General features: G+C 42.0%; 1 protein-coding gene and 1 long non-coding RNA gene across 2 annotated transcripts in view; both read left to right on the forward strand.

The window, feature by feature from the left end:
• The window catches only part of LOC114596818 (scavenger receptor cysteine-rich domain-containing protein DMBT1-like), an 89,245-nt gene that overhangs the window by 34,739 nt on the left and 32,584 nt on the right, over positions 1-21,922 (forward strand). Inside the window, exons 14-25 of the mRNA XM_077930872.1 lie at positions 4,491-4,544; positions 4,657-4,701; positions 6,471-6,488; positions 7,592-7,609; positions 9,051-9,068; positions 10,501-10,518; positions 11,933-11,950; positions 15,937-15,963; positions 17,025-17,181; positions 18,330-18,520; positions 19,954-20,007; positions 20,120-20,164. Coding sequence (XP_077786998.1) covers positions 4,491-4,544; positions 4,657-4,701; positions 6,471-6,488; positions 7,592-7,609; positions 9,051-9,068; positions 10,501-10,518; positions 11,933-11,950; positions 15,937-15,963; positions 17,025-17,181; positions 18,330-18,520; positions 19,954-20,007; positions 20,120-20,164 — 663 coding nt within the window. The remainder of the gene's footprint in view (positions 1-4,490; positions 4,545-4,656; positions 4,702-6,470; positions 6,489-7,591; positions 7,610-9,050; positions 9,069-10,500; positions 10,519-11,932; positions 11,951-15,936; positions 15,964-17,024; positions 17,182-18,329; positions 18,521-19,953; positions 20,008-20,119; positions 20,165-21,922) is intronic.
• On the forward strand, positions 473-3,051 carry LOC144328008 (uncharacterized). Its single transcript, XR_013393214.1, has 3 exons — positions 473-500; positions 1,562-1,718; positions 2,867-3,051. It is a non-coding gene; the product is annotated as an uncharacterized LOC144328008 (long non-coding RNA).

Genomic DNA, 21,922 nt, shown 5'->3' on the forward strand with positions numbered 1-21,922 from the left:
TAAGAATAATGAATATCCAGCGAAGAGGGTCCTCTTGAAATAGAAAACATCTCTGATCACAACATGTTATGGTGTAAAAATACTGCAATCTCTGTTAACTGAAGGGCTTTACAGGCATTTGGACTTATGTCCACCGCCTTTCTCTTCTTCAAGGGAAGACAGAGGCAGCAGGGATGATTTGAGAATAGCCCTCCCCTCAGGCTGTAGCAGGAGCAGTGCAAAACAGGGCACCTCAGTCCCAATCTCTCTAGGCCAGCGATGGGATGCCTTTGGTTCTTCACTTAAAAGTCCTTGACTTATAAATAAATAAATTACTTTTCTGTTCATCTGTATCTCGTCACTACATTTGCATGCAGAATTCAAGTATAAGATATAATTTTATCTCTTTTGTGTAACAAGTAGTTCATTTTTTAAAATGAACATAGTAGAATGTGGATATTTAAATTTGCTGACCAATGTTCATCTTTCTTTAGCAACAACTCTTCCTCCAGAAACCACTAGTGAGTACCTACCTTTTTGCATGTACCGGTAATTTTGCCACAGTGAACAGCAAAAGGAATAATGTAGTTTCGGGCAGAAGATAAAGCATGGAATTAAAATGCAGTGCCTTCTTACATCCTTTATAATAATGGCATCTCAGGACCACCTGAGCCAGTGTGGTGTAGTGGTTAAGAGTGGTGGACTCGTAATCTGGTGAACCGGGTTCGTGTCCCCGCTCCTCCACATGCAGCTGCTGGGTGACCTTGGGCCAGTCACACTTCTTTGAAGTCTCTCAGCCCCACTCACCTCACAGAGTGTTTGTTGTGGGGGAGGAAGGGAAAGGAGAATGTTAGCTGCTTTGAGACTCCTGAGGGTAGTGATAAAGCGGGATATCAAATCCAAATCCATCTGAGTACAATCGTGGTTGATGCTCTTTGGTGCTGAAAGAATGCAAAGCAGGAAGCCCAACAGCATATGGAGCCAGAGCACAATCAAGTAGGCAGCTTCCTAGTTGTCCCCATTCTCCTCCTTGCTCAGCTGTACAAAGCTAACACTGAGACTAAGAAGGAGGAATCTGACCAGCAGTACCACCTCCTGGACTTGCACGTAGGATGCTGGGCAGGCAGGCAGGGGGTGCGGCTCACAGCAGAATGAGGTTGGTGGGGCAGTGCCCCATTTGCTTTCACAAATCAGCCTGACCCAAAGGTAGATTAATATTTGTTTTGACACAAAGTAGAAACAGAATAGACTTTAAGCCTTTGAAAAATTACATATACAAACACACAAACAACTGAGAGCATGGTCATCTTGCCCTGGGATGTAAAGTTAACATTTTTGTTCCTTTCTTTCTTTGTTCTCTGAACAAATGATCATTGCCTTCTGAGAAATCCTATATTTCCAGCCCCCTGAATTGGGTGTTCCCAATGTGCCTAGGGGAAATTTTAGTCCTAGATGCCTGGGGTTTGAGGGAAGATCTAAAATGCAGTGCTAATGTTGCTATAGAGGAGATTATCTCTACAATACCTTGCGCATAATGACAACTGAGCCTGGCTCTACAAAATGTTCTCTCTGTGTTCTTCAGCGCCCTTCCAGTGTGGTGGCATCCTCTCGGAACCATATGGATATATCTATGGCCCTCATTATCCTGGAAATGGCAGACTGGTGGAGTGTGCCTGGGAAATTAAAGCTCCAATGTTTTACAATAGAGTTGTTTTACAGTTTAAATCAGTTGGTTGGAAGTAAGTATTTGCATTATCGTAGTCCTTTCTGTACATTTGACTGATTAATTTCTAAATCTGTTTTTGCAACCAGTAAAATGCTCCTAAACAACGTGGAGTTTTGTGCCATCTTAAAGACCGACACATTTAAAGACAAACAGCATTTAATATTCTTTAGTCTTTAATGGCCTTTGGGCAAGACCTTTTACACAGAACCTTCATTGTTTTTTGCTGCAACAGCCTTGCATGGCTTCCCCGGTGGATATGGTCAAAAATGTTTGAGTCCAAGATAATTTTTGATGTCTAGAACAATCAAGTGAGGTAGCCAGAATCACCTAGGACCAGATACGGCCGTACCTTGGAAGTCGAACGGAATCCATTCCAGAAGTCCGTTTGACTTCCAAAACGTTCGAAAACCAAAGCGTGGCTTCTGATTGGAATTCATGGAAGCCCCATCGGACATTTGGCTTCCAAAAATAGTTCACAAAGTGGAATAGTCACTTCTGGGTTTGCGACTACCAGGAGACAAAACATTCGGGAACTAAGTTGTTCCACTTCTAAGGTATGACTGTACATAAGAAGGCAATGGGCAAGATACAATTCAGAGTTTTTCAATCCAGTCCCATATACGTATATACGTGATATAGTTCACACAAATGCCTACAATGAGCCCCAATGAATATGGGAATATTGAAAGGAGAATAGAGGGGGAGAATGGAATGCCTCTCTCACACACATCCAGGGCTTTTAATAACTGTGAAGAATATGTATTACTTAGTATTTTTGTTTTTATAATACTTATTCTGTGACATATAATATACATTGCATTACATGTACTCAACAACTTGAATCAAATTAGATAGTATTCATCACAGCTTGGTAACTTAAAGCTTTCTCCCAATGCCTGTCTACATCCATATAACTTAGAAAACATTGCTAAAATCTGACTGTAAATGTGAGGCTGACCCCATATTTTTCAAATACTCCGATTTATGAAGGATGATTGAGTGTATTTCAAATATTTGGTAATCAATTTTTTGCCAGTCTCTCAGCATACTCTAACATGCCATGTCTTGAGGCATTGCTAGTTGCGAGGAATAAAAATAGAGTTTTTACGTGGCTCCATTAATATGAATAATAAATAATAACTTCTAAATTTGCATCTACAGTTTGAACTGCCGCACAGACTATATTGCCGTCTATGATGGTGGCCTGGGCTCATCAAGACAACTTGGAAGAATTTGCTTGGCTACCCGTCATGTATTTATATCCACTTCAAACGTAATGACTGTTGTGTTGTACAGAAATTCCTTTAACGCAGGACCATCATTTACTGCTTATTACTATACTACGCCACAAGGTAAAATGTGATTTTTAGAGCCACCCATTAATGAACAAATATATTCAATCTGCTGCTTTCATGAATGGATCCTTATGCTTCTTTAAAAATTGCATAAGAATATATAAAAAGAGTCCTGCCTAATAAGACTGAATATCCTCGTAGCCCATCATTTTGGGAAGTCCAGAAACAGGACTTCAAACCTGTTGCATTTACTGGGTCTGTTCACACGACGGTTTATTGTGGACCTGTGCTCACGCATGCATGTTTTGCACAGCATCTACATGGCACAGTCCTCGTCCAAATGCAGTCCCATATTATTTTCCTAATTAATCCAGATTGGGTGGGTGTGGAACTGGTAAATGGTAAATGTGATAATGCTAAATGTGTACTAAATGGTAAAAAAATATGAAACGGCATGTTGATAAGGACATCAGGGCTGGTTTGGGAGGTGACTGGGATGGCACTGGATTCTTATGGTTGGGAAGGAGCTGAATTTCCCCTAGTGTGGGTAAATGTTGCTTAAGTAAAGAAGCTTCTGCACCCTGGTCTGCCACTTTTTCAGCCCTTTTGATTTCATTTGGGCAAGTACTGGGGACACTTCTGTGGCAGTGAAGTAGAGGGATTCATCACCTGATCTCTCTCTCCAACCCCTCTTTCCACCCTTGGAGAGGGAGATCCAATGCCATTATTATTATTATTATTATTATTATTATTATTATTATTATTATTATTATTTATTATATTTCTTTATTATTATTTATACCTCGCCCATCTGGCTGGGTTTCCCGAGCCACTCTGGGCAGTTTCCAAAAAAAGATTAAAAATACATTAAACGTCCCTAAACAGGGCTGCCTTCAGATGTCTTCTAAACATCAGATAGTTGTTTATTTCCTTGACATCTGATGGGAGGGCGTTCCACAGGGTGGGCGCCACTACCAAGAAGACTCTCTGCCTGGTTCCCTGTAACTTGGCTTCTCGCAGTGAGGGAACCGCCAGAAGGCCCTCGGTGCTGGACCTCAGTGACCGGGTAGAACGATGGGGGTGGAGACGCTCCTTCAAATATACTGGACCGAGGCCGTTTAGGGCTTTAAAGGTCAACACCAACACTTTGAATTGTGCTCGGAAACGTACTGAGAGCCAATGTAGGTCTTTCAAGACTGGTGTTATGTGGTCTCGGCGGCCGCTCCCAGTCACCAGTCTAGCCTTACTCCCTTACTACCAGAGGGCCTTATTGCCCCAGGGGACTATACGCTTGAAGGACAAGAGTACATATTGGATTTATATTCCCTACTTTTATTTGTCTTCTCATTCCCCAACAATTCAGCTTTCATTCATTCATAAGTAAATACTATATGTTAGATCATCTAATGGTCAAACAAAATTCACTGCCACAAAAATGGGGGTTCAATGTAATATAGTTCTTAATAATTTTTATTCCTTTCTTTTGCAAGAAACAACCACAGAACACATTTTGCAAGAAACAACCACAAAACACATTGATCCTAGTAAGAAGAATCTGCTAGATATTTAAAAGCATTAGTACAATATACAGTTTTGATTTCATTTTACTGCACCATTTTCTCTTACTCTGTTACTTTGTTTCTCTTCACGAACTAGCTTCTGTCACCCCGGAAGCAACTACAGAAGCAACTACTGCTGCTGGTAAGAGTACTCTGACTCCCATACTAAAGTACTAAATCCTAATCCTGAGTATGTACACACAAATATCATAGAACAGGTTTCTCATGCAGAGCATCTGCTAACGAGAAACCTGAAAATTGGGTGGTGTGTATATTTTAAAGAGCCTGATCTGTTGGTGGCAATCACAGACTGTCTGGAGAAGCAAGCACAAATCTCTTCCAGAGATTTCCTTGACTTCTATTTCATTTGTATCCCATTGTCTATGACTCTGTTCCTCAAGTCTGGTCTTGAAACAAGCATGGTCACATCCACCTTGCTGAAACATCCTCCTTGAATATTTGCTGAAATAATCTCCTTGAATATGGGGCTAAGGTGTCGTGCGAATAATTTATGTTAATGTGGTAGATGTTGGAGTCGCCTCTGCAGAGGTTATTCAGTTCCTCTTAGTACCTGACTTCTAATCATTAGATTGTGGTGACTGTTGTTGCTATGACACACTCAAAGCTTAGGAACTGAAGTCTCTGCATAAGACTCAGCTGGCATGTAAGTGTAATTAGTGGAGCAACTTTTCCAACCAGAAACCACAGAACCTCTGCCAATGACAAGACTGAATCTTTCTCCCAATAGGCAGGAAGTATGAAAGATACCTAGTAGAAATTCCATTCAGAATTGGGGGAAAGAGCTCTTAGGTGTGGTTGCTAGTACATATTTGAAAGTCTGAAAGTATTAGTGATACATGTTCCAAAGGTAACTGAGTCAATATTTCAAAACAAGGAAGAAACTGAACCAACTTTTGAAAAAGAGATTGGAAAATTGAATGGAAATTGTGTGTGTGTGTGTGTGTGTGTGTGTGTGTGTGTGTGTAACTGGAAGCAAATACTGTGCTGTGTTTGAAAGCATGTCCAGTACAAGTAGATAAATAGGTACCACTCCGGCGGGAAGGTAAACAGCGTTTCCGAGCGCTGCTCTGGTTCACCAGAAGTGGCTTAATCATGCTGGCCACATGATCCGGAAGCTGTCTGCAGACAAACACCAGCTCCCTTAGCCTACAGAGTGAGATGAGCGCGCAAACCAGGAGTAGTCCACGACTACATCACCAGCTTTTTAGAAATCTTCCATTTCTATCCTGATGCAGTAGTGCTGAGGCTAGATGCTTCTTGGGTTTGGTGGTCCACTGAAAAATATCCAGTGTTAGTTACACTGAGTAGTAAACCTTCAGGCCCTTACTACAAGGATTGCCTCTTGTGCCACAGATCCTTTCCCCAAAGATTCTTGGAAATTTTAGCTTGTTAAGGGTGCTGAGAACTGTTAGGAGGCCCCCATTCCCCTCTCAGAGCTACAGTTGTCAGAGTTCCATGGAGAGAAGGTCTGGTTGTTCAATGTTTGGCTTAATATTAACACATTCTACCACAATCTGATCGATTCTGTTCTTTCTTACTAGTTCTAACCACAACTGGAGAACCGACCACTATAGTCACACAGTGTAAGTCTGCATGTAGAAACTTCTTTTGTGACCACACAGGGAAATAAGACACACAGATTGGGTGAACTGAGCCACATTTAATTTAACACTGCAAATCTGCAGAAGGGAACCAAGGTCAACCTCAGACATCTCCCTCTGCTCTCATGGAGGGAGATCTGATCATTTCTGTAGCCCACAGGGCAGTTCCCTCAAGGGGCACAGGGTTGCTGGCTTCATTGGGTAAAAAGACTGATGAATATTAATAGATAATAGTGACATGCCTATTTCTTACCAATGCATATCAATCTTTCTCTTTCTTTGTGAACAGCTCCTTCTACACCTCCTGGTGAGTCCTACTTTTTTTATTCCAAGTCTCAATCTTTATCAATAGGCATGAAGTATGAAAGATACATGGTGGGAAATTGATTAAGAATTGGGGGGGGGGGGGAGCTCTTAGGTGTAGTTGCTAGTACATATTTGAAAGTCTGAAAGTATTAGTGATATATGTTCCAAAGGTAACTGAGTCATTATTTCAAAACAAGGAAGAAATTGAACCGACTTTTGAAAAACAGTTTGGAAAATTGAATGGAAATTGAGTCTGTGTGTGTGTGTGTGTGTGTGTGTGTGTGTGTGTGTGTGTAAGAAACTGGAAGCAATAGATATCTTGTAGTGAGCAGAATTAGGCATGGCATAGCAACCTGGCTTTTGGTTACAACTTTATTCCCCATTTCTTTTCTTCTAGGAACAAACTACCATCAGCTTTTTAGAAATCTTCCATTTCTAGCCTGATGCAGTAGTGCTGAGGCTAGATGCTTCTTGGGTTTGGTGGTCCACTAAAATATATCCAGTGTTAGTTATACTGAGTAGTAAACCTTCAGGCCCTTACTACAAGGATTGCCACTTGTGCCACAGATCCTTTCCCCAAAGATTCATGGGAATTTTAGCTTGTTAAGGGTGTGGAGAATTGTTAGGAGGCCCCCATTCCCCTCTCAGAGCTACAGTTGTCAGAGTTCCATGGAGAGAAGGTCTGGTTGTTCAATGTTTGGCTTAATATTAACACATTCTACCACAATCTTATTTATTCTGTTCTTTCTTACTAGTTCTATCCACAACTGGAGAACCGACCACTATAGTCACAGAGTGTAAGTCTGCATGTAGAAACTTCTTTTGTGACCACACCGGGAAATAAGACACACACATTGGGTGAACTGAGCCACATTTAATTTAACACTGCAAATCTGCAGAAGGGAATCAAGGTCAACCTCAGACATCTCCCTCTGCTCTCATGGAGGGAGATCTGATTATTTCTGTGGCCCACAGGGCAGTTCCCTCAAGGGGCACAGGGTTGCTGGCTATATTGGGTAAAAATACAGATGAATATTAATAGATAATAGTGACATGCCTATTTCTTACCAATGCATATCACTGTTTCTCTTTCTTTGTGAACAGCTTCTTCTACTCCTCCTGGTGAGTCCTACTTTTTTTATTCCAAGTCTGAATCTTTCTCAATAGGCATGAAATATGAAACATACATAGTGGGAAATCGATTAAGAATTGGGGGGGGGGGGAGCTCTTAGGTGTAGTTGCTAGTACATATTTGAAAGTCTGAAAGTATTAGTGATATATGTTCCAAAGGTAACTGAGTCATTATTTCAAAACAAGGAAGAAATTGAACCGACTTTTGAAAAACAGTTTGGAAAATTGAATGGAAATTGTGTGTGTGTGTGTGTGTGTGTGTGTGTGTAAGAAACTGGAGGGAATAGGTATCTTGTAACGCAGGTGGCGCTGTGGGTAAAACCTCAGCGCCTAGGACTTCCCGATCGCATGGTCGGCGGTTCGAATCCCCGCGGCAGGGTGAGCTCCCGTCGTTCGGTCCCAGCTCCTGCCCACCTAGCAGTTCGAAAGCACCCCTAAGTGCAAGTAGATAAATAGGTACTGCTTTATAGCGGGAAGGTAAACGGCATTTCCGTGTGCTGCGCTGGCTCAACAGAGCAGCTTCGTCATGCTGGCCACGTGACCCGGAAGTGTCTCCGGACAGCGCTGGCCCCCTGCCTCTTAAGCGAGATGGGCGCGCAACCCCAGAGTCGGACACGACTGGCCCGTACGGGCAGGGGTACCTTTACCTCTACTGAGCTGTATTAGGCATGGCATAGCAACCTGGCTTTTGGTTACAACTTTATTCCCCATTTCTTTTCTTCTAGGAACAAACTACCATCAGCTTTTTAGAAATCTTCCATTTCTATGGTATTGCAGTAGTGCTGAGGCTAGATGCTTCTTGGGTTTGGTGGTCCTCTAAAATATATCCAGTGTTAGTTATACTGAGTAGTATACCTTCAGGCCCTTACTACAAGGATTGCCACTTGTGCCACAGATACTTTCCCCAAAGATTCTTGGGAATTTTAGCTTGTTAAGGGTGTGGAGAATTGTTAGGAGGTCTTCATCGCCCTCTCAAAGCTACAGTTGTCAGAGTTCCATGGAGAGAAGGTCTGGTTGTTCAATGTTTGGCTTAATATTAACACATTCTACCACAATCTGATTGATTCTGTTCTTTCTTACTAGTTCTATCCACAACTGGAGAACCGACCACTATAGTCACAGAGTGTAAGTCTGCATGTAGAAACTTCTTTTGTGACCACACCGGGAAATAAGACACACACATTGGGTGAACTGAGCCACATTTAATTTAACACTGCAAATCTGCAGAAGGGAATCAAGGTCAACCTCAGACATCTCCCTCTGCTCTCATGGAGGGAGATCTGATTATTTCTGTGGCCCACAGGGCAGTTCCCTCAAGGGGCACAGGGTTGCTGGCTATATTGGGTAAAAATACTGATGAATATTAATAGATAATAGTGACATGCCTATTTCTTACCAATGCATATCACTGTTTCTCTTTCTTTGTGAACAGCTTCTTCTACTCCTCCTGGTGAGTCCTACTTTTTTTATTCCAAGTCTGAATCTTTCTCAATAGGCATGAAATATGAAACATACATATTGGGAAATCGATTAAGAATTGGGGGGGGGGGGGAGCTCTTAGGTGTAGTTGCTAGTACATATTTGAAAGTCTGAAAGTATTAGTGATATATGTTCCAAAGGTAACTGAGTCATTATTTCAAAACAAGGAAGAAATTGAACCGACTTTTGAAAAACAGTTTGGAAAATTGAATGGAAATTGTGTGTGTGTGTGTGTGTGTAAGAAACTGGAGGGAATAGGTATCTTGTAACGCAGGTGGCGCTGTGGGTAAAACCTCAGCGCCTAGGACTTCCCGATCGCATGGTCGGCGGTTCGAATCCCCGCGGCAGGGTGAGCTCCCGTCGTTCGGTCCCAGCTCCTGCCCACCTAGCAGTTCGAAAGCACCCCTAAGTGCAAGTAGATAAATAGGTACTGCTTTATAGCGGGAAGGTAAACGGCATTTCCGTGCGCTGCGCTGGCTCACCAGAGCAGCTTCGTCATGCTGGCCACGTGACCCGGAAGTGTCTCCGGACAGCGCTGGCCCCCTGCCTCTTAAGCGAGATGGGCGCGCAACCCCAGAGTCGGACACGACTGGCCCGTACAGGCAGGGGTACCTTTACCTCTACTGAGCTGTATTAGGCATGGCATAGCAACCTGGCTTTTGGTTACAACTTTATTCCCCATTTCTTTTCTTCTAGGAACAAACTACCATCAGCTTTTTAGAAATCTTCCATTTCTATGCTATTGCAGTAGTGCTGAGGCTAGATGCTTCTTGGGTTTCGTGGTCCACTGAAATATATCCAGTGTTAGTTACACTGAGTAGTAAACCTTCAGGCCATTACTACAAGGATTGCCTCTTCGGCCACAGATCCTTTCCCCAAAGATTCTTGGAAATTTTAGCTTGCTAAGGGTGTGGAGAATTGTTAGGAGGTCTTCATCGCCCTCTCAAAGCTACAGTTGTCAGAGTTCCATGGAGAGAAGGTCTGGTTGTTCAATGTTTGGCTTAATATTAACACATTCTACCACAATCTGATTGATTCTGTTCTTTCTTACTAGTTCAATCCACAACTGGAGAACCGACCACTATAGTCACACAGTGTAAGTCTGCATGTAGAAACTTCTTTTGTGACCACACCGGGAAATTAGACACACACATTGGGTGAACTGAGCCACATTTAATTTAACACTGCAAATATGCAGAAGGGAACCAAGGTCAACCTCAGACATCTCCCTCTGCTCTCATGGAGGGAGATCTGATTATTTCTGTGGCCCACAGGGAAGTTCCCTCGAGGGGCACAGGGTTGCTGGCTTCATTGGGTAAAAATACTGATGAATATTAATAGATAATAGTGACATGCCTATTTCTTACCAATGCATATCAATGTTTCTCTTTCTTTGTGAACAGCTTCTTCTACTCCTCCTGGTGAGTCCTACTTTTTTTATTCCAAGTCTGAATCTTTCTCAATAGGCATGAAGTATGAAAGATACATAGTGGGAAATCGATTAAGAATTGGGGGGGGGGGAGCTCTTAGGTGTAGTTGCTAGTACATATTTGAAAGTCTGAAAGTATTAATGATATATGTTCCAAAGGTAACTGAGTCATTATTTCAAAACAAGGAAGAAATTGAACCGACTTTTGAAAAACAGTTTGGAAAATTGAATGGAAATTGTGTGTGTGTGTGTGTGTGTGTGTGTGTGTGTGTGTAAGAAACTGGAGGGAATAGGTATCTTGTAACGCAGGTGGCGCTGTGGGTAAAACCTCAGCGCCTAGGACTTCCCGATCGCATGGTCGGCGGTTCGAATCCCCGCGGCAGGGTGAGCTCCCGTCGTTCGGTCCCAGCTCCTGCCCACCTAGCAGTTCGAAAGCACCCCTAAGTGCAAGTAGATAAATAGGTACTGCTTTATAGCGGGAAGGTAAACGGCATTTCCGTGCGCTGCGCTGGCTCACCAGAGCAGCTTCGTCATGCTGGCCACGTGACCCGGAAGTGTCTCCGGACAGCGCTGGCCCCCTGCCTCTTAAGCGAGATGGGCGCGCAACCCCAGAGTCGGACACGACTGGCCCGTACGGGCAGGGGTACCTTTACCTCTGCTGAGCTGTATTAGGCATGGCATAGCAACCTGGCTTTTGGTTACAACTTTATTCCCCATTTCTTTTCTTCTAGGAACAAACTACCATCAGCTTTTTAGAAATCTTCCATTTCTATGCTATTGCAGTAGTGCTGAGGCTAGATGCTTCTTGGGTTTCGTGGTCCACTGAAATATATCCAGTGTTAGTTACACTGAGTAGTAAACCTTCAGGCCATTACTACAAGGATTGCCTCTTCGGCCACAGATCCTTTCCCCAAAGATTCTTGGAAATTTTAGCTTGCTAAGGGTGTGGAGAATTGTTAGGAGGTCTTCATCGCCCTCTTAAAGCTACAGTTGTCAGAGTTCCATGGAGAGAAGGTCTGGTTGTTCAATGTTTGGCTTAATATTAACACATTCTACCACAATCTGATTGATTCTGTTCTTTCTTACTAGTTCAATCCACAACTGGAGAACCGACCACTATAGTCACACAGTGTAAGTCTGCATGTAGAAACTTCTTTTGTGACCACACAGGGAAATAAGACACACAGATTGGGTGAACTGAGCCACATTTAATTTAACACTGCAAATCTGCAGAAGGGAACCAAGGTCAACCTTAGACATCTCCCTCTGCTCTGACAGAGGGAGATCTGATTATTTCTGTGGCCCACAGGGCAGTTCCCTCAAGGGGCACAGGGTTGCTGGCTTCATTGGGTAAAAAGACTGATGAATATTAATAGATATCAATGTTTCTCTTTCTTTGTGAACAGCTTCTTCTACTCCTCCTGGTGAGTCCTACTTTTTTTATTCGAAGTCTGAATCTTTATCAATAGGCATGAAGTATGAAAGATACATAGTGGGAATTCGATTAAGAATTGGGGGGGGGGGGAGCTCTTAGGTGTAGTTGCTAGTGCATATTTGAAAGTCTGAAAGTATTAGTGATATATGTTCCAAAGGTAACTGAGTCATTATTTCAAAACAAGGAAGAAATTGAACCAACTTTTGAAAAACAGTTTGGAAAATTGAATGGAAATTATGTGTGGTGTGTGTGTGTGTGTGTGTGTGTGTGTGTGTGTGTGTGTGTGTAAGAAACTGGAAGCAATAGATATCTTGTAGTGAACAAAGAGGAAATTGAACAGACTTTTGAATAAAGATTTTGGAAAACTGATTGGAATGTAAGTAGAATGTAAGCATAAGTCTGCATGCTTGAAACATCTTTTGTAACCACATCGGGAAATAAGATACACAGACTGGGCGGAATGAGCCACATTTAATTTAACACAACAGATCTGCTGAAGGGAACCAAAGTGCACAATACTATCTTCAAATAGCAAACAGGGTGAACTGACTCTGACCAGAATAAGAGGCATCATTTCACCTTAAGCCCCATAACTTAGATGGGGTTTTACAGGTTGGCCTCAAAGGTACTTCTTATTCTGTCAGTGGGTCTCACAACTCAGAAGGCAAGGCTCAGAAAAGTACCTAAGGGTGCTCACCAAACCTTAACTACCTGATAACTAATTAATTAACCTATTTAACAACAAAGTCATTTACAACCAACCAAACAGACAAGCAACTCTCACCCATGAGATGAAGTAAAACCAAGAGGAAAGAGAAATACATTAAAAACATCCTGCCCACAAATATATTAGTAATTTAATAGGGGCAAGGATATTGGAGGCCTCCAGCTTCAACCTAAAAGGTCTCACTTCCATACATCACTACTGGGAAAACGATAGCTTTAACTATACAGATCTTTGTTGGCAAGGTGATGTCTCTGCTTTTTAAGATGCTGTCTAGGTTTGCCATCGCCTTTCTCCCAAGGAGCAGGCGTCTTTTAATTTCGTGACTGCTGTCACCATCTGCAGTGATCATGGAGCCCAAGAAAGTAAAATCTCTCACTGTCTCCATTTCTTCCCCTTCTATTTGCCAGGAGGTGATGGGACCGGTGGCCATGATCTTCGGTTTTTTGATGTTGAGCTTCAGACCATATTTTGCGCTCTCCTCTTTCACCCTCATTAAAAGGTTCTTTAATTCTTCCTCACTTTCTGCCATCAAGGTTGTGTCATATGCATATCTGAGGTTGTTCATATTTCTTCGGGCAATCTTAATTCCGGCTAGGGATTAATCCAGCCCAGCATTTCGCATGATGAATTCTGCATATAAGTTAAATAAGCAGGGAGACAATATACAGACTTGCCGTACTCCTTTCCCAATTTTGAACCAATCAGTTGTTCCATATCCAGTTCTAACTGTAGCTTCTTGTCCTACATAGAGATTTCTCAGGAGTCAGATGAGGTGATCAGGCACTCCCATTTCTTTAAGAACTTGCCATAGTTTGCTGTGGTCGACACAGTCAAAGGCTTTTGCATAGTCAATGAAGCAGAAGTAGATGTCTTTCTGGAACTCTCTAGCTTTCTCCATAATCCAGTGCATGTTTGCAATTTGGTCTCTGGTTCCTCTGCCTCTTCTAAATCCAGCTTGCACTTCTGGGAGTTCTCGGTCCACATACTGCTTGAGCCTGCCTTGTAGAATTTTAAGCATAACCTTGCTAGCGTGTGAAATGAGTGCAATTGTGCGGTAGTTGGAGCATTCTTTGGCACTGCCCTTCTTTGGGATTGGGATGTAGACTGATCTTCTCCAATCCTCTGGCCACTGCTGAGTTTTCCAAACTTGCTGGCACACTGAGTGTAGCACCTTGACAGCATCATCTTTTAAAATTTTAAATAGTTCAGCTCGAATACCATCACTTCCACTGGTCTTGTTACTAGCAGTGCTTTCTAAGGTGCTTTTGACTTCACTCTCCAGGATGTCTGGCTCAAGTTCAGCAACCACACTAACAGGGGTGTATGAGCCATTCATATCTTTCTAGTATAATTCCTCTGTGTATTCTTGCCACCTCTTCTTGATGTCTTCTGCTTCTGTTAGGTCCTTACCACTTTTGTCGTTTATTATAGTAATCTTTGTATGAAATGTTCCTTTCATATCTCCAATTTTCTTGAACAGATCTCTGGTTCTTCCCATTCTGTTGTTTTCCTCTATTTCTCCCTCGCATTTTGCTTGCCTTCTCTCCCCCGCTATTTGTAAGGCCTCGTTGGACAGCCACTTTGCTTTCTTGCATTTCCTTTTCTTTGGGATGGTTTTTGTTGCTGCCTCCTGTATAATGTTGCAAGCCTCCATCCATAGTTCTTCAGTCACTCTGTCCACCAAATCTATTTCCGTGGACCTACTCTGAATATGACTAATGTTGGATATCACCTTCTGATGAAAAGATGAGAGTAAACAGGAACAAAATTAGGTCAAAACTTGAAAAACTATGATATCCTGGTTTATTTTAGTATGTGTAGAGCCAAAACACTAGATCCCTAGGGCTACACATCCTCTGTTTCATTTAAGGATATTTACAATTTTCTTCAGAAAAGCAGCTAACCTTGGTCAAGAGTCCTCCTATGTTTCTCTTCAGTGTTCTAAGGTTGTTAAAGTCTAAACACACTTAAGTCTCTGTTGCTTGTCCATTTATGACAACATGCTGGGGTGGTAAAATGCTTGTTATTCAACTGAACTTTACTCCACAAATATTGATCAAGGTTGCTTTTTTTTATCAAATTCTTCTCTCACAGCTCCAGGGTTGACAACCAAACCCATGTATAGTAAGTTTCCAATCTAAATCTTTATTGTTATACTTTGTCCAAATAGGGTAAGAATTTGTTGTTGTTGTTGTTTAGTCGTTTAGTCGTGTCCGACTCTTCGTGACCCCATGGACCAGAGCACGCCAGGCACTTCTGTCTTCCACTGCCTCCCACAGTTTGATCAAACTCATGCTGGTAGCTTCAAGAACACCATCCAACCATCTCACCCTCTGTCGTCCCCTTCTCCTTGTGCCCTCCATCTTTCCCAACATCAGGGTCTTTTCCAGGGAGTCTTCTCTTCTCATGAGGTGGCCAAAGTATTGGAGTCTCAGCTTCACGATCTGTCCTTCCAGTGAGCACTCAGGGCTGATTTCCTTAAGAATGGATACGTTTGATCTTCTTGCAGTCCATGAGACTCTCAAGATTCTCCTCCAGCACCATAATTCAAAAGCATCAATTCTTCGGCGATCAGCCTACTTTATGGTCCAGCTCTCACTTCCATACATCACTACTGGGAAAACCATAGCTTTTACTATACGGACCTTTGTTGGCAAGGTGATGTCTCTACTAGAATTATGAATTATGTATATGAATTAGAGAGAAGCAAGTCTTCAACTGAATAATCAGACATTCAGTTGCAAATCTGTTGCCTTCTCTCTGTGTTCATGCAGTTAAGAATAATGAATATCCAGCGAAGAGGGTCCTCTTGAAATAGAAAACATCTCTGATCACAACATGTTATGGTGTAAAAATACTGCAATCTCTGTTAACTGAAGGGCTTTACAGGCATTTGGACTTATGTCCACCGCCTTTCTCTTCTTCAAGGGAAGACAGAGGCAGCAGGGATGATTTGAGAATAGCCCTCCCCTCAGGCTGTAGCAGGAGCAGTGCAAAACAGGGCACCTCAGTCCCAATCTCTCTAGGCCAGCGATGGGATGCCTTTGGTTCTTCACTTAAAAGTCCTTGACTTATAAATAAATAAATTACTTTTCTGTTCATCTGTATCTCGTCACTACATTTGCATGCAGAATTCAAGTATAAGATATAATTTTATCTCTTTTGTGTAACAAGTAGTTCATTTTTTAAAATGAACATAGTAGAATGTGGATATTTAAATTTGCTGACCAATGTTCATCTTTCTTTAGCAACAACTCTTCCTCCAGAAACCACTAGTGAGTACCTACCTTTTTGCATGTACCGGTAATTTTGCCACAGTGAACAGCAAAAGGAATAATGTAGTTTCGGGCAGAAGATAAAGCATGGAATTAAAATGCAGTGCCTTCTTACATCCTTTATAATAATGGCATCTCAGGACCACCTGAGCCAGTGTGGTGTAGTGGTTAAGAGTGGTGGACTCGTAATCTGGTGAACCGGGTTCGTGTCCCCGCTCCTCCACATGCAGCTGCTGGGTGACCTTGGGCCAGTCACACTTCTTTGAAGTCTCTCAGCCCCACTCACCTCACAGAGTGTTTGTTGTGGGGGAGGAAGGGAAAGGAGAATGTTAGCTGCTTTGAGACTCCTGAGGGTAGTGATAAAGCGGGATATCAAATCCAAATCCATCTGAGTACAATCGTGGTTGATGCTCTTTGGTGCTGAAAGAATGCAAAGCAGGAAGCCCAACAGCATATGGAGCCAGAGCACAATCAAGTAGGCAGCTTCCTAGTTGTCCCCATTCTCCTCCTTGCTCAGCTGTACAAAGCTAACACTGAGACTAAGAAGGAGGAATCTGACCAGCAGTACCACCTCCTGGACTTGCACGTAGGATGCTGGGCAGGCAGGCAGGGGGTGCGGCTCACAGCAGAATGAGGTTGGTGGGGCAGTGCCCCATTTGCTTTCACAAATCAGCCTGACCCAAAGGTAGATTAATATTTGTTTTGACACAAAGTAGAAACAGAATAGACTTTAAGCCTTTGAAAAATTACATATACAAACACACAAACAACTGAGAGCATGGTCATCTTGCCCTGGGATGTAAAGTTAACATTTTTGTTCCTTTCTTTCTTTGTTCTCTGAACAAATGATCATTGCCTTCTGAGAAATCCTATATTTCCAGCCCCCTGAATTGGGTGTTCCCAATGTGCCTAGGGGAAATTTTAGTCCTAGATGCCTGGGGTTTGAGGGAAGATCTAAAATGCAGTGCTAATGTTGCTATAGAGGAGATTATCTCTACAATACCTTGCGCATAATGACAACTGAGCCTGGCTCTACAAAATGTTCTCTCTGTGTTCTTCAGCGCCCTTCCAGTGTGGTGGCATCCTCTCGGAACCATATGGATATATCTATGGCCCTCATTATCCTGGAAATGGCAGACTGGTGGAGTGTGCCTGGGAAATTAAAGCTCCAATGTTTTACAATAGAGTTGTTTTACAGTTTAAATCAGTTGGTTGGAAGTAAGTATTTGCATTATCGTAGTCCTTTCTGTACATTTGACTGATTAATTTCTAAATCTGTTTTTGCAACCAGTAAAATGCTCCTAAACAACGTGGAGTTTTGTGCCATCTTAAAGACCGACACATTTAAAGACAAACAGCATTTAATATTCTTTAGTCTTTAATGGCCTTTGGGCAAGACCTTTTACACAGAACCTTCATTGTTTTTTGCTGCAACAGCCTTGCATGGCTTCCCCGGTGGATATGGTCAAAAATGTTTGAGTCCAAGATAATTTTTGATGTCTAGAACAATCAAGTGAGGTAGCCAGAATCACCTAGGACCAGATACGGCCGTACCTTGGAAGTCGAACGGAATCCATTCCAGAAGTCCGTTTGACTTCCAAAACGTTCGAAAACCAAAGCGTGGCTTCTGATTGGAATTCATGGAAGCCCCATCGGACATTTGGCTTCCAAAAATAGTTCACAAAGTGGAATAGTCACTTCTGGGTTTGCGACTACCAGGAGACAAAACATTCGGGAACTAAGTTGTTCCACTTCTAAGGTATGACTGTACATAAGAAGGCAATGGGCAAGATACAATTCAGAGTTTTTCAATCCAGTCCCATATACGTATATACGTGATATAGTTCACACAAATGCCTACAATGAGCCCCAATGAATATGGGAATATTGAAAGGAGAATAGAGGGGGAGAATGGAATGCCTCTCTCACACACATCCAGGGCTTTTAATAACTGTGAAGAATATGTATTACTTAGTATTTTTGTTTTTATAATACTTATTCTGTGACATATAATATACATTGCATTACATGTACTCAACAACTTGAATCAAATTAGATAGTATTCATCACAGCTTGGTAACTTAAAGCTTTCTCCCAATGCCTGTCTACATCCATATAACTTAGAAAACATTGCTAAAATCTGACTGTAAATGTGAGGCTGACCCCATATTTTTCAAATACTCCGATTTATGAAGGATGATTGAGTGTATTTCAAATATTTGGTAATCAATTTTTTGCCAGTCTCTCAGCATACTCTAACATGCCATGTCTTGAGGCATTGCTAGTTGCGAGGAATAAAAATAGAGTTTTTACGTGGCTCCATTAATATGAATAATAAATAATAACTTCTAAATTTGCATCTACAGTTTGAACTGCCGCACAGACTATATTGCCGTCTATGATGGTGGCCTGGGCTCATCAAGACAACTTGGAAGAATTTGCTTGGCTACCCGTCATGTATTTATATCCACTTCAAACGTAATGACTGTTGTGTTGTACAGAAATTCCTTTAACGCAGGACCATCATTTACTGCTTATTACTATACTACGCCACAAGGTAAAATGTGATTTTTAGAGCCACCCATTAATGAACAAATATATTCAATCTGCTGCTTTCATGAATGGATCCTTATGCTTCTTTAAAAATTGCATAAGAATATATAAAAAGAGTCCTGCCTAATAAGACTGAATATCCTCGTAGCCCATCATTTTGGGAAGTCCAGAAACAGGACTTCAAACCTGTTGCATTTACTGGGTCTGTTCACACGACGGTTTATTGTGGACCTGTGCTCACGCATGCATGTTTTGCACAGCATCTACATGGCACAGTCCTCGTCCAAATGCAGTCCCATATTATTTTCCTAATTAATCCAGATTGGGTGGGTGTGGAACTGGTAAATGGTAAATGTGATAATGCTAAATGTGTACTAAATGGTAAAAAAATATGAAACGGCATGTTGATAAGGACATCAGGGCTGGTTTGGGAGGTGACTGGGATGGCACTGGATTCTTATGGTTGGGAAGGAGCTGAATTTCCCCTAGTGTGGGTAAATGTTGCTTAAGTAAAGAAGCTTCTGCACCCTGGTCTGCCACTTTTTCAGCCCTTTTGATTTCATTTGGGCAAGTACTGGGGACACTTCTGTGGCAGTGAAGTAGAGGGATTCATCACCTGATCTCTCTCTCCAACCCCTCTTTCCACCCTTGGAGAGGGAGATCCAATGCCATTATTATTATTATTATTATTATTATTATTATTATTATTATTATTATTATTTATTATATTTCTTTATTATTATTTATACCTCGCCCATCTGGCTGGGTTTCCCGAGCCACTCTGGGCAGTTTCCAAAAAAAGATTAAAAATACATTAAACGTCCCTAAACAGGGCTGCCTTCAGATGTCTTCTAAACATCAGATAGTTGTTTATTTCCTTGACATCTGATGGGAGGGCGTTCCACAGGGTGGGCGCCACTACCAAGAAGACTCTCTGCCTGGTTCCCTGTAACTTGGCTTCTCGCAGTGAGGGAACCGCCAGAAGGCCCTCGGTGCTGGACCTCAGTGACCGGGTAGAACGATGGGGGTGGAGACGCTCCTTCAAATATACTGGACCGAGGCCGTTTAGGGCTTTAAAGGTCAACACCAACACTTTGAATTGTGCTCGGAAACGTACTGAGAGCCAATGTAGGTCTTTCAAGACTGGTGTTATGTGGTCTCGGCGGCCGCTCCCAGTCACCAGTCTAGCCTTACTCCCTTACTACCAGAGGGCCTTATTGCCCCAGGGGACTATACGCTTGAAGGACAAGAGTACATATTGGATTTATATTCCCTACTTTTATTTGTCTTCTCATTCCCCAACAATTCAGCTTTCATTCATTCATAAGTAAATACTATATGTTAGATCATCTAATGGTCAAACAAAATTCACTGCCACAAAAATGGGGGTTCAATGTAATATAGTTCTTAATAATTTTTATTCCTTTCTTTTGCAAGAAACAACCACAGAACACATTTTGCAAGAAACAACCACAAAACACATTGATCCTAGTAAGAAGAATCTGCTAGATATTTAAAAGCATTAGTACAATATACAGTTTTGATTTCATTTTACTGCACCATTTTCTCTTACTCTGTTACTTTGTTTCTCTTCACGAACTAGCTTCTGTCACCCCGGAAGCAACTACAGAAGCAACTACTGCTGCTGGTAAGAGTACTCTGACTCCCATACTAAAGTACTAAATCCTAATCCTGAGTATGTACACACAAATATCATAGAACAGGTTTCTCATGCAGAGCATCTGCTAACGAGAAACCTGAAAATTGGGTGGTGTGTATATTTTAAAGAGCCTGATCTGTTGGTGGCAATCACAGACTGTCTGGAGAAGCAAGCACAAATCTCTTCCAGAGATTTCCTTGACTTCTATTTCATTTGTATCCCATTGTCTATGACTCTGTTCCTCAAGTCTGGTCTTGAAACAAGCATGGTCACATCCACCTTGCTGAAACATCCTCCTTGAATATTTGCTGAAATAATCTCCTTGAATATGGGGCTAAGGTGTCGTGCGAATAATTTATGTTAATGTGGTAGATGTTGGAGTCGCCTCTGCAGAGGTTATTCAGTTCCTCTTAGTACCTGACTTCTAATCATTAGATTGTGGTGACTGTTGTTGCTATGACACACTCAAAGCTTAGGAACTGAAGTCTCTGCATAAGACTCAGCTGGCATGTAAGTGTAATTAGTGGAGCAACTTTTCCAACCAGAAACCACAGAACCTCTGCCAATGACAAGACTGAATCTTTCTCCCAATAGGCAGGAAGTATGAAAGATACCTAGTAGAAATTCCATTCAGAATTGGGGGAAAGAGCTCTTAGGTGTGGTTGCTAGTACATATTTGAAAGTCTGAAAGTATTAGTGATACATGTTCCAAAGGTAACTGAGTCAATATTTCAAAACAAGGAAGAAACTGAACCAACTTTTGAAAAAGAGATTGGAAAATTGAATGGAAATTGTGTGTGTGTGTGTGTGTGTGTGTGTGTGTGTAACTGGAAGCAAATACTGTGCTGTGTTTGAAAGCATGTCCAGTACAAGTAGATAAATAGGTACCACTCCGGCGGGAAGGTAAACAGCGTTTCCGAGCGCTGCTCTGGTTCACCAGAAGTGGCTTAATCATGCTGGCCACATGATCCGGAAGCTGTCTGCAGACAAACACCAGCTCCCTTAGCCTACAGAGTGAGATGAGCGCGCAAACCAGGAGTAGTCCACGACTACATCACCAGCTTTTTAGAAATCTTCCATTTCTATCCTGATGCAGTAGTGCTGAGGCTAGATGCTTCTTGGGTTTGGTGGTCCACTAAAATATATCCAGTGTTAGTTACACTGAGTAGTAAACCTTCAGGCCCTTACTGCAAGGATTGCCTCTTGTGCCACAGATCCTTTCCCCAAAGATTCTTGGAAATTTTAGCTTCTTAAGGGTGCTGAGAACTGTTAGGAGGCCCCCATTCGCCTCTCAGAGCTACAGTTGTCAGAGTTCCATGGAGAGAAGGTCTGGTTGTTCAATGTTTGGCTTAATATTAACACATTCTACCACATTCTGTTTCTTTGTGAACAGCTCCTTCTACACCTCCTGGTGAGTCCTACTTTTTTATTCCAAGTCTGAATCTTTCTCAATAGGCATGAAGTATGAAAGATACATAGTGGGAAATCAATTAAGAATTGGGGGGGGGGGGAGCTCTTAGGTGTAGTTGCTAGTACATATTTGAAAGTCTGAAAGTATTAGTGATATATGATCCAAAGGTAACTGAGTCAATATTTCAAAACAAGGAAGAAATTGAACCAACTTTTGAAAAACAGTTTGGAAAATTGAATGGAAATTTTGTGTGTGTGTGTGTGTGTGTGTAAGAAACTGGAAGCAATAGATATCTTGTAGTGAGCTCTATTAGGCATGGCATAGCAACCTGGCTT

This window comes from Podarcis muralis, chromosome 6 (genome assembly GCF_964188315.1).
Source record: "Podarcis muralis chromosome 6, rPodMur119.hap1.1, whole genome shotgun sequence".
Taxonomy (NCBI): Eukaryota; Metazoa; Chordata; class Lepidosauria; order Squamata; family Lacertidae; genus Podarcis; species Podarcis muralis.